This window comes from Accipiter gentilis, chromosome 12, assembly GCF_929443795.1.
Source record: "Accipiter gentilis chromosome 12, bAccGen1.1, whole genome shotgun sequence".
NCBI classification, from domain to species: Eukaryota; Metazoa; Chordata; class Aves; order Accipitriformes; family Accipitridae; genus Astur; species Astur gentilis.
The window spans coordinates 20,815,533-20,829,331 of NC_064891.1; the positions used below are offsets into that span (position 1 = coordinate 20,815,533).

At 38.0% G+C, this 13,799-nt stretch overlaps 1 protein-coding gene across 15 annotated transcripts in view; it reads left to right on the top strand.

Moving 5' to 3' along the window:
* Positions 1-8,848, top strand: part of IL15 (interleukin 15) — a 51,665-nt gene extending 42,817 nt beyond the window's left edge. For 9 of the 15 annotated variants that reach the window (XM_049814723.1, XM_049814715.1, XM_049814716.1 and 6 more), the window contains one exon: positions 158-8,848. In XM_049814723.1, coding sequence (XP_049670680.1) covers positions 158-271 — 114 coding nt within the window. In that variant the 3' untranslated portion in view covers positions 272-8,848. The remainder of the gene's footprint in view (positions 1-157) is intronic. The other 6 variants (XR_007507751.1, XR_007507748.1, XR_007507752.1 and 3 more) reach the window with 6 other exon arrangements.
* Positions 8,849-13,799: the final 4,951 nt, after the last annotated feature.

Below are 13,799 nucleotides of genomic sequence, written 5' to 3' on the forward strand. Positions count from 1 at the left end.
CTGCATAGACCATAAGTACCATGGAAGCCTCCAGCAATGCTTTCTGTAGCCATTGACTGCATTGGAGTTATTCACAAAGACAGGACAAACAACGGTTAGTTCTCTATCAGAATAAATAGATCAATACGCTGCTTTACTATTGCATTTTGTTTTTCAGTTGAATTCCAAAACATCAGCAAAATGCAAAGAATGTGAGGAGTATGAAGAAAAGAATTTTACAGAATTTATACAGAGTTTTGTAAAGGTTATACAGAAGGAATGCAAACACTGACCAAATGACACAAGCTGGGAACCAAGATTCTTCCACGAACATCCTCAGAGAAATTAGATTATCACCAACAATAAACTGGAAAGAACATCACTTACAATCCTACTTACATAGCATAACATGTAAACAAAGAATAATAAAATCCCTGTAATTCACAATGTATTCATAACTGAATACATACAAATGATAATACTTAGGAAATATAAATGAAAGGAATTTAACAGTGTTTAAAGCTTCTTCTTGACTTAAAGTAAGTCTTTTGGTAAGTCCACCAGAAAAGAAATCCTGCCTAATTTACCAACATTTCAACAAAATTCTGTAAGAAGATCTCAGGGTATCTGCAGTAGGAACCTCCTCATGAACATCAGTTTAGGGCTAACTGAATGGGGTTTCAGAGAAAAGCTCTTCTTTTATTAATATTAATATAAAATTATCATAACCTTTTAAAGCATTTGGCTATAGCTATTTTTGTTATCTGAAATCTATCCCTTTACCATCTGTACTCCTAGAAGATCCTAGCTCATCTCTCACTTCTGTTGTTAGTCATGTCTGACAGTTTTCCTTGCAATTTTTTTTTCTTATTAACATTCCTTCAACGAACTAATGTCAAACCACAAGCTGAGGCCTATTTGTCTCAAAGGTCTATTGGCTACGTCTTGATATATTTATTTCTACTATGGTTTTCAGGTAAACCCAATTACTTCTTTTACCTAAGAATTTAAAGTCAAAAGTTAGAATATTTCTTTAAAGAGTCTTCCTTACATTTTTTCCTTTTTGTACAATGGTAGCATAAGGGCATTAAAAATTACCTCCAGTCTTCTCAACAGAAGGTAATGCTGGTGCTTGGTTCCATTGTCCAATGACAGAACATGCTTTGTTACTTCATTTGCTACCTCTGACACAGACACTGCCTTACTCATTATGGTAATTACTACAGTTCCTTTAGCAATTACCAAAGATTTCAATCTAAATTTCAACCAAAGTAAAGTAGTGTAAATTTCATTCTCTGAATAAAGGAGTGACCAAATCTCTTACACACACCACATCTCTTACACATTTCTTAGGTAGAAATCTTTCCTATGTAGGAGAGTTTGTAACGTTGGTCTCCTTTTGGGGCAAGAACTTTGAAGGCAGGAATCACTTTTGACCAGTTATTGGAAATCATGATAACTGTATTTCTAAGACTCAATGCCTCACCTGTCCCCTGTTAGTTCTGAAATGTTGTATAGTCTTCTTTTAGCTCTTTCTAAAGTAACTGCTTTCTTCACAATTCATAACCATATCATACCAACTGCTACCTGTAATAAGTAATTCTTTCCTCCAGGTACCCCCATTTCTCCATCTTCATTTGTGTGCTGGTTTTGGCTGGTTTAGAGTTACTTTTCTTCACAGTAGCTACTATGGGGCTGTGTTTTGGATTTGTGCTGGAAACAGTGCTGATAACCCAGGGATGTTTTGGTTACTGCTGAGCAGTGCTCACCCAGAGCCAAGGGCTTTTCTGCTCCTCACCCCACCCCACCAGCCAGTGGCTGGGGGGGCACAAGGAGTTGGGAGGGGACACAGCCAGGACAGCTGACCCCAACTGGGCAAAGGGATGTTCCAGACCATATGACATCATGCTCAGGATATAAAGCTGGGGGAAGAAAGAAGGAGGGGACATTTGGAGTGATGGTGTTTGTCTTCCCAAGTAAGCATTAGGCGTGATGGAGCCCTGCTTTCCTGGAGATGGCTGAACACCTGCCTGCCCGTGGGAAGTCGTGAATGAATTCCTTGTTTTGCTTTGTTTGTGTATGCAGCTTTTGCTTTACCTATTAAGCTGTCTTTATCTCAGCCCACGAGTTTTCTCACTTTTACTCCTCCCATTCTCTCCCCCATCCCGCTGGGGAGGAGTGAGTGAGCAGCTGTGTGGGGCTTAGTTTCTGGCTGGGGTTAAACCACAACAGTTTGATAACTGGCTGAGTCATTCAACTGTCTGCTTACCAGGAAGGAAGTCTCAATCTTGTTATGGCAACAAATACACTGCCTGGTACTGTCTTATTGCTGGGTTACTCCCAACAGTCAATCTTCAGCACTCTTAGGAGCTGAATCTCCAGTAAACTACAAGAGAAAAGAACACAAATGTGAGCACAGTGGATGTCATCTTCCAGGTGACTTATAGACTGATTGCTAAATTCATAAGTGCATTGATATCAGGATTAAATACTGGCAGAGGTATCACAGAAGGAATAAATTCTTTGTCACTGCAAAACATCAAAGAAAGAAGTGTTTATGACATAGTTTGAAGTAAACTGATCCTACATTCTAAATTTTTCCTTAAAGCAATGGTATGCCTTGAATATGATTTTCTCTTACCTGATGTCACATGCATAGGCAAAGTAATACCAAGTTACAACTGTGGTCTTTAATCAAAGAGATAAAGGAATTTTCCTTATTTCTAGCTTTGAGGGAGCTTGAGACACAGTCCAGCAGTATTCATGATGGGAGAAACAAAACAGCTTTTTTGCTCAGGTAGTTTTCTTTACCTTGGCCATTATGAAAATCAGTTACCTGATTAATTTTATTCTGTTTTTCATTAAATCATTTACCAGTGGCAAGTATGTTAAATACTATGAATTTGTCTTTCCCAAATCATATCGCTAACTCTGTGGCCACTCAGCTTGCCACCCTGTTAGCCACTTCCTGTTGGACATTGGCCATATCTCTTTTATTTCATTTCACCTCTACCTGTTCCAGATGCATATTCTAGAACCAAAAAAGGCCTTTTGCTTATCTAGTTCTTCAGTATTTCTCTTGGGGTCTTCCTTTCTTCTGAGAGCTAAGCTGCCAGTTGAAAGCTTTACTACATCCTGAATCCTATGGTTATAAGAAGTGATCTGATCTGTACAAAGGATGGACTAAATTAAGACCAGGTTGGTATTCTTTTTTTTTAGTGAGAGAATTCATACATATCCTGGAGGAAAAGATTCAATATGACTAAGACATGCATGAATCTGATCTGACTTGTTAGTACTGCAGGCAGAACAGTAAAAAACTAATTGAGGGTGCCTACTTTTGAAGTAAGCATCCCTAGGTTGAGGAAGGTATTTCTTCTACACAAGGTCTAGTAATTTGTGTGGCATTTACTATCTAATCTTTTACAACTACTGTTGGTAAAAGCTAAGAGAGAGATTAATATTGTATTTTCTCCAATTAATCCAACTCAGTTTGGGACTAAGGTGACTCATAGCAGAGTGTTTCTATGTTCAGAAAGAAAAATAACTCTACGTTTTGACACCAGAAGAGAAGAATAATGCTCTTCCACAGAAGTTTTGGACTACATAATTATGTGTTCCTGACTTTGCAATAATTTAAAATCTATTTTCCTTTCCTTTCCCAGTATTCAGTTTCTGTATTTCTGTCTATATTTTAACAGGATAATGCAAGTAGCACTAGTGCAGATGATGTCTGACATCTCCCTTTTTGTTCTTTTATGAGACCCTCAAGATAAATATTGGTTGCTTATCAACGGAACGTTGTGGCTCCGAATATTTGAGCACCTGTTGATCAGGTACTGTGCAGATAATTTCACAGGAGATGTTTGAAAGTCCTCACAGTTCAAAGTCAATTCTGGATCAGCATCAGTACATTTATACAAGGACTAGTAGTCACAAAACCTCCCTCTTAAAACACATAAGAGAATTTAACCAATAATTTCTGCAGTCCAGATTTTCTTTTAAGCAGTCCATCTATGCTGCATGTTCAATAGGTTTCAGTTTCTGCAATGTCCAACTGTCTTTTACAATTACAGGGCACAGTACAAATTATCCATTTCATTTCCTTAGTAGACATTTGGACCTTAAAAGTAGCATCTGACAGTTTCCCCACAATTTTTTAACTTACTTCAATTTCTGACTGAGGTTATACAGTGATTTAATTAAGCTAGTAATATGGCATTATCACAGTTGAGTACACTGAAGGAGTATTCTCCTCTGATACCCAAAGCAAGCTCTTACATCCTGAGTGGCCCTTCTTAGGCATTTACCGATGTGGATGCATAAGTCTGAAATAATTAATCACAGCCCAGAGGCAATGGTCCATTTGCCCATTCTTTAACCAGGGAGATGCTATTTTAATGGGCAAAATGCCTTCAGTGAGAAGCCAACAGCCACGGGAACCTTAAAAGCAAGCAAAGAGCAGGTTAACAGAGTGCTGCAGGTCTATAGCTGATGGTCTGTTTTGCCGAAGCAGAAACAAGTGACTCCTCATTTGACTTGAGTGATGGTATGAGTGGTTTCATCTTTTTCTCTATTAAAATCCCCTTTGAAGGGATTGATACAAGTGATTACTGATACTAGTTCATTTGGAAATGAGAACTTTGTGAATGCCAGAATCATTAATGGTAGTGGAAAAAGGCAAATTCTGAACTTTAGCTAGTTCTCTTATTGGGAGCTTCACTGGTTTTGGGAAAATATAAAAAAGAGGGGGATTCTTTGCCTGTAGTGAAGTAGCTGGGGGCTCAGCAGCAATTTCAGATTATCCATCTTGTTCACATGGCTATGTGAGGAAAATAATAGTTAGAAACATACTTTAGGATGCATTCCAGCTCCATGTGGCAAAAGCTCAGAGAGACAATGAACATTTGATTCGGTCAGCCCAATGTACAGTGGTAACACTTACAAAGGAGGGCAAACAGCATGTTTTGCTATATCTATATATCTATATCTATCAACAAGCATTCTCTATAGCTAAAGCAGTGTTTCAACTTTTCCAACCAAGGGTCCAGATCCAAAGTTTAACAGAAAGCAAGGAGGTGTCTACTTCTACTGTAGAAGCCAGTACAGTGTATGTTGATTTAATCTCCTGAAAGCAACAGCCTGCTCTTTCTTTGTTTTACGTGCTGCAGCTTTCTGAGCAGGCCCAACAGAGATTTCAACAGAGATTCAGGGTTTGTTTTATTTTTTTGTAAGTCTAGTTCAGCACCCGAAAAATAGTGATATTGTTATATGCCTTAACAGAAAATCTCACTGAGTTACCATTGCCTGCATGTTTTGCCAGTTATATTTTTGAGTACCAAAGAACTGTTCCATTTTTCAGTACTTCTACCTCTAAGTAGGAATACTAGACATGCAGGTGCAGCAGATCATAGGGATTCAAGTGGCTACACTGCAGCAACAATATTAACCCCCTATCACACCAGTTGATCAGTGAATGTTTCTGGAAGTATCATCTATTTTGTAAAGCAAGGTAAAGGACATTTGCATTTACATAGAAAATTACTGCCCAGTAGGTTATGGCATCCAGGTAAACTGACTATGACAGAGGCATGTTGCGAATTAGCTCTCCTATGACACATAGCACTAGATAATCACATCACTACCCATTCCAAGTATGTGAATTACATGTACAATGCTAGTCAACTCATTTGTCTAGACAGCTGCATCACAGGTACTGTGGTTCTACTGTCCACTAAACCCAAACTAAGTGCCCCATCATCCTTGTGAATCTCTTTCCCTGCCTGCCATCCTTTCCTGCTTTAATGTGGGCAACACCACAACAGGATGGAACTATTAATAATTTGTTGCATTTCTTATAAGAAGAATATGGAACAAATATATAGGAACAATTTTATAATAAAGTCATCTAAGATTAGCCTAGCTGTAATTATCAATAACTCCAATATCATAAGATTTGCTTTTCTCACAGTTATACTCAAAGATGACTGAGCTGCCAACCTCTTCCTTGTAGTATTGGAAAGACAGGAAAAATGAAACATCCACTACAGGACTGGAAGAAAACAGGAGGAAGGAAAAAGAAGTGAGAGCCACCTTAAATAATATCAGTGAAATCAAAATTATTCCAACTCACTGTGAATCTACTGCATCCGTTCTTTCTAAGTAGCAGAATTTGGCAAGGGGCTGGATGGGAATAAGGATATGCTTGCAATTTCAAAGTTAAACAGTAAATTTCAAAGAGTATTTCCCACAACTGCAGTCAAATCACTCATGTCTTCCCCCTAACAGGCATCAAAGGGGGCTTTTGGAAAACTTTGGAAATTCCCATCCTGAGTCACTGAGGCAAGGTCATGATGGGATGTCTTGGCAGGAGGATTAAGAATGTGAGAATGAACTAGCAGCTGAGAACAAGTGGATGAAGCGAAAGCAAGATACACAAACTTCATTGTATCCTCAAGTCAGTATTGGTATCCTTGAGAAATTTTTATCCAAAGTGGCTTTCACTTGCAGCTCATCTACATGAAGGTGTACCTTACTAATAATAGAAACAGCATTGCATACCAGAATTTCTGTACAACATCAGAAGACTGATCAACGTGACACTAAGCCATACTTAAAAGGAAACTATTCTCTAGTGTGTAAAGAGCTACACCTTCTCTAGAGGCAGAGAAAGAGCAATTAAACTTTGCTACTATGCTCTCCATGGAATATTACATGCACTTAAGGAGGAAAAGAAAGCCATAAATGAGTAGGTTATGTATTTTGCAATAAGAAGATCAAATCAGCATCTCTAAGCTGTTTCCTTCCAACTATTTTCCTCCAAAACTTGGAAATGTTGGAGAATTCTCATCTCCTTATCAAAAGGCTTAATTAGGCCAATAATCAACACCTTAAAGACAGACATAAAGAAATAAAAATCTTCCAAAACCTCACCCTCTTCTGAATGCTTATTAGAGGTGGTATTTTCTTGGTCAAGTCAAGCTGATCAGGAATCAATTGGATTTGTAAAAATGGGGGAAAAGACGGGCAAATACAATAAAGAATGAAATATCTGTTTAAATGACTGGCTGATCTGTGCCATGGCATAGGTAGATCACTACCTCTAAAAGTGAAAAAATAGGGGGAAAAGGAATGAAGTTAGAAAATAAACAGAAATCAGGGAGATTTCTTGAGAAATACCTAAGGCTAAAGAACCTTAATTTAACTTTAGCATACAAATGAATATCTTATCCTGGTTCTCTTCCTTCTGAGTCTGAATCAGATTTTCTCAGAGATGAGTGGTGACTAATTATTGGGTAAAAGCTTCAAAGTCTCAGCCAGATGGTGAATGGGGAGGGAAGCAGTTGAAGAAATGTCAGGAGTTATCTCATGTATGAGGCATAATCTTTAGAACATGTCCTTGTGGACAAAAGAAATGAATTGATGTAAATACCTTCATCCTCAACTAATTTATTAGAATCCATTTGTAAAAACATATGTCCAACAGAAATGGGTCATGACAGAGTTCCTATCAACTGTGACTCTAAAGCTATGTCACCCAAGAAAAGAATTTAATCTGTCATGCAATTCCTTCAAAATTTGATTTCCCTGGGGAACATAACCAGGTTTATATTCCAACAGGATGTGTCCACAGTGCTTGCAAATTTCTAAAACCAAGTATTTACTTAAGATTTATCTTGTCTTTCATTATATTCAAATTCCCTAGGCAAGAAAAAACAACAGCATGGTTTCACTCCCAGACTGTAATTCCATGAAGTCCTCAAACTTTGCCCCTTTGTTTCTTTACCTAGTGAGACTCAATACTCCTGCAAGCTTTCCACTTCAATACATACAGACCAGAGTTCAATCTCCATGTACAATTACAGAAACTCGGTAGTAACCCAGATAAACCAACCTGCTATGTGGCTTAATATATCCTCCAGCAACCTCACTTTCCTTTCATATGTCTCACATCAACCACTTTTACAGCATAAAAAGGATTATCTGCACTTTCTTTTGAGCAAAGAGTATTTGTCAAAGTTACAGGCTTTAACAAAGTTTGCAGCTGACTGAAACTCTTCTGCCTTACATCACTTCTCCCGGTGCCATTAGCTTCTTTAGCATAAAAAGAGGTTCAGTAATTCTGACTTCCTACTTTGTGATTACAGTTTTACACAAAATACTGCTTTCTTTAAACCTGATGAAATAGAGCTGAGAATAGCCAAAGTTTGTTCAGTGCCAAAACTTTCTATATCTTTCTGTAAGTGGTTGTGCCTTTCAAATTAAATAAATGTGCATAATATGTGATATGGAAAACTATCTGATGCTTAAGGGGGTCAACATGCAGCACATATATATAAAAAAATAGAAATACATTTTTATATATATTTAAAAGCATATATATATATATATATACACACACTCTATTTTATGTTTTGATTATTCAATCTTCCTATAAACCTGTATTTTCTGGTGTTGTTTGCTCTGTCCAGATGGTAAATTTACCATTATGTAACCTGCGCTGATTTTTTTTTCTAGTAGAAATAATTTTTTTTTCTAAGTTATATTTATGAACAAATATGTGCAGCTGTTTTATATGATGATACATTAATAGTGTTGCTTTTGAATAACACTGGTCTAACTCAAGTATGAGATATGGTCTATGCCAGAACATATTAAATGATGAGAATTGTGGTCATGTTAGAATATAGTAATAAAATAATAATAATAATATAATAATGCATAACCATATTGTTCATGAGTTTATGACACACATAATCATAATCTAATAATAAAATAATGTTGCTTTAATACAATGTAATCACACTGCTTTATGTGTTCATTCCCATACTGTTTATGATCAATAAAATTCCTAACTCTGCTTATTCAACCAATGCAATTTTTTTTGTGGTTTGCACTGTACATTCGATCCATGTTGGCAGGTACATAGTATGAGCACTAGCCACATAAAAAATCCAGATGTTATAATTGTTGTGATACAGGCAAGGTAAAATGTTGCATCTACCACTTGGAATAGAGAGTTGTTTTAATTTATATCTACATTTCACAAAAAAATCAGGTATTGCTTTGTGGATCAAGGACTGACTATGAAAAGTTAAACAAGCAAAATTAAAAGATGGTTTGGTTTTCAAACTATTGCAAATTATTTACACTGAGTGTTCGAGACTTCTAGAACATATGGATTTACCAGTAGACACCTACAGGTTCAAATACACCTATTTCTACCTAGTATATTTGCTGTATTTACCCACTCATATCTTGCATTCCAAGCACTATAAGGCAAGGGCATTATATTACATTCATTGGAGTCTTCAGGAGCAATCAGAATTTATCTACTTCTAACTGGAACAGCTTAGAGCTTATCCACTTTCCGACATCAAACAGGTGAGCTTATTCATATACTACTGCTTATTTCACGTGCGTGTGTGTGTGTGTACGTGTGTGTACTGGGTCGACTACCATATGCCCAAATCAAGAGGTTTTCAGCTTTTGGTCAGCAGGGCACCTAAGCAAAATGTAATGAATAAAACCCCCCTATTGTCCATTGGAAAATGTTAAATGGTCATCAGAATAAAAAAGCATGAAAACCCCATCATTCTAAGGACTGCCTCCAGTAAAAATAAAAACATTGTAAGTACTCTGAGAATGGTTTCTAAAGCATTTTTTTCACAAGTTGTAGTTGAGGAAAACAAAGAATTGCAACTAACTTTTTATGTGTTAAGTTGCTTTCTTGAAATCACATTTTAAAATACAGGGACAGTATTGCTGAAGGAATCTGCATTAGACCCAAATACAGCATTTTTGTTGTGAGATGAACAGAAGCCATCAGCTTGCACCTTTTTTTTATTCAACGCCTTTCAGGAAGCAACTGTACTGGGCTTTTCAAAATGAAATACTGCATGTCAGTAATCATTACACAACTTTAATGGCTGTTCTACCACAAATGACAGATCTTGTTAAAGCAACAAAACAGAATTTAAGAGAAATTTAAAATATGCTTAAGTCTAATATGGCACAGTGATAATGTATTGTAGCAGTGTGCTATCTCTTACCATAGGTAAAACTGAGAAACCGCTCTATTTAAAGGCTGCCTTTCCCAGCTCTTCTGAAACTCATATACTTCCTTCGGTTAGCTTGAAATCTATAGTCTTGCAGTAATATAGGACGTATTAGTAATTCCAGCTTGGGATCTTTTGAGCCATCAGTTTCCCAATGAGCCAAAATTTTCTCTCCCACCAAAAAAACCATCCCAATATTTCTTGTAATTGACAGAGTCTACCATTTTTGCATGAAGTATTGAGAAGTCAAACCATGCTTTTGGTCAATCTCAAAGCATTCAAGTCACTTAATATTGATCCAGTTAGTAGTACATAGAACTTCCCAATCCTCTAAGGCAGCAATACTGAATAGCAGTTATTCATAATCATCAGTTATGACAGCTGGGAATTTCTGCTCCTCATTAACCTTAATTGTGACTTTTTACATCACATTTGCAAGAATCTTTTTTTTCTTCTTTTAGTCACAAGATAACAAATGAGACATTAATCTATATTTCCTTTGGTTATTCCTTTGGCATGCTCACTACAACTAATTCAAAGAAAATTAGATCATTATGAATAATTTCTGCAACTTTTTTCTGTAACAAGCTTTCTGCTTTCATGCATCACTCAATATTCTACATTTTTTTCTGATGTCTTCAGACAACAGTTCTCTTTCTTAAACTGCCTACTGCAGGACAGTGACTGGGCTTCATTTTACCCTAGACAATCTTCCTAGCTTTGGGTATCAGGCATTTGGATAAGGTAACTTATCCAAAATCTCTTGCCTGTACTGTATTTTTATCACTTGACATAATTCCTTTTTAGGACCTCATCCTTTAGTATTTTCTATCAATAATAATGAAGATCTACCTGGGACAACTTAGAGAGAATTCATTGAATTTCTAAAGTTTGTAAGTTTTAAGTTCTCCAGCTATGACAGATACGGTGCAAATGTTAACTATTGACTTAAAGACCTAAAGGGGTTTTTGTCAGTTTAATGTCCCCTTTTTTCCCCTCACAATCTGGGATCTTCTGAAAGCACTCATAACTCTGGATAGCCAATGTTTTGTTTCAGCATTGGTGAAGGAGTCTCAAGCAGATAAACTTCCACAAAGCATCAATGGTGTCAGCAGGTGGGACATCAGCTTTTCCAGGTACATGCTTGTACATGATCTCCATTGTCTGGTGACTGACGGTAAGACCAAGCCATGGAAAAGATGCCTTGTCCTCCTCAATGCACAGGGAAAGAACACAGTCACCAATGGCTCCTGGAAGCCAACGGCTTCTTTGGAAGCCATAAATTCTGACTCTGTGCAGTGGAGCTTCTATAGAAGTCCCATTAGCAACTGAGTAGGATGGTGATGATAGCTATAAGGCTATCATAGAACATGGGGTTGACGTAAGTAATTTTCTTCTACGCAAGCTGCCTTAAAATAACAATTCCAAAGTCCTGTTCTCATGACTTTATCATAGGCCTCTATGCCTATACAAATAGAAACAAAGAGTGAGGAATTATTCCTTGGCCCCAAGGCCAGCTGGCACAGCACAGCTTATTTGGGAGTGACCACATGAATGAATGAATCTGCATCTAGTGCCAGAAAGCAAGGAATATTTTTAAGCTGCAGTGACATAGAGCGACAGGACAAAACGGATAGCACTGCTGACAAATATGCTATAAAGAGTCACAAGGAAGGGGTGAAGGCATAGAAAGTAATAATTTTTTTCCTTTTTTTTTTTCCTTCAAGCAATTGTAACCACTAAAAATTAAAGCTGACAAAATTTGGAATTTAGACACACAGATATCTGTGACTCCTCTCACTAAGCTGTTAGCTACATCTTCCATGCTTGCAAATCATGACCAACTCAAGGCGTACTGTGTGTTGAAACCAGAGCCTCCTTTTTCCCTGCCCAGCTACAAGTAGCACTTCAAGTGCAAACCAACTTGGTAACGGTGATCTCTAACACCTAAAGGTACTCTGTAACCACCACAATCAACAAAACCCTGGGAAATTGAGAGGTAAAAGAATAACACACAGTTATTTCCTTGGCTGAGTATCATGTCCATGAATGCTGAGACTAGCAAATCTCAAAGTTCTGACAAGTAGGAAGTAAGAATTAATTAGCATATGCATTCAGACACTGTTTTCAACAGCAACCCATGCCATGAATACCTCTGTTTACAAACAATATAAAACAAGATCTGCCTTTACCACTAAAACGCTTTCTTGTTTCATGGTAAAAAATGTTGTGTGTGCTTCATTTTACAGCCCTCTTCTCCTTAAGGATGTTGCATTTTTATTTTCCTCTCATTAAACACCCAGGCTATGCTCATCTCCAACCTAATTGCTGTCAATAGCAAAACCACCCTAGGTTCTGCAACTGAAGCAGTACTGAACAAGAGACATATTAAATCTCTTGAGATGCATATCCACTCCTTTCTTTGTGCCACATGCATCCCCATGGAAGACAAAAGTTTCACTCAATTCCATCACAGTTGAGTCCTTCCAGACTGCATCATTCTGTCACTGCCAAACTGCTTTAATTAAGCCTTCCAATATTCACAGTAGCTATAGCTAAGGCAGTGAATACAGCTTTGGTGCAGGCAAATCTCCTTTGGCTGTGCAATCTGTAGTGTTTAAGGTTGTCTGTGTATTCTTGGTCATCAGAGTGAGTTTTGTTGCACAAGGCATTCCAGAAGGGCATGGTTATACCTCCAGGCAACCCTAACTCTGTGTCAAAGTTTTCTGTTAATGAACTACAGTGTATCAAATAGATGAATTATAACTACAGTTATAGCCTCCCTTTGCTAATTCCTCCCATGCCCCTACAAAATGGCAAGGCAAACTAGGTATGCAGATTGCACACAACTTTGGTTACACCAGCAGCACAAGCATTCAATTTATAGAGGTTTTTCTACCTCTCTGCAACAGACCCACCACAGGCTGACCCCATCAGCCAAGTGTGAGGCACCTTTTTGAAAACATATTTAAGAAAAGGAAAAAAAAAAAGCCAGACAGAGAGAGGGGAGGTAGGAATGAAAAGAATGAGAAACAGCAGAGGGAACACCAAGTTCAGAGAAGGACGAGGAGGTGATCTATGGCACTGGAGCAGATATCCCCTGCAGTTCATGGAGGACCCCACACTGCAGCATTTGGAGGTTTCCTGAAGGAACTGTGGCCCATGGAGAGCCCATACTGGAGCAGGTTTTTTCCTGAAGGACTGCAGCCCATGGGAAGAGTCCATGCCAGAGCAGGGGAACAGTGTGAGAGGGAAGGAATGGCAGAGGGAAACCATGATGTACTGACAATCCTACCCTCCCGATACCTTCCCTGCTTCTACTCAGGGGTGGGTGTAGAGGAGTCTGGAGTGATGGAATGAAGTTGAGCATGGTAAAGGGGGGAGGAAAGGTGTTTTAAAGTTTGTATTTGGTTCTAACACCCAAATCTATTTTAACTGGCAACAAATTAGATTAGTTTTCCCCAATGTGAGTCTGTTTTACTCTCCACAGTAATTAGTAAGCAATCTGCCTATCTTTATCTTGAGCCACAAGCTTTCCCATCCTATTTTCTGTCCCTGCCCTGCTGAGGAGGGAAAGTGAGCAAGAAGATGGGAAGGAATTTGGCCCTTAGCTGAGGTTAACTCACCGTACCCGTGCACCGTACACTTTCAGTATAGAATTCTTGCCGGTAGGTATCTGAGCTCAGAGGCCTGCAAATTACAGAGATCCCTAATCATACTTCACAGCACACAAATAACCTTTTAATTTATTATTCCACCCTT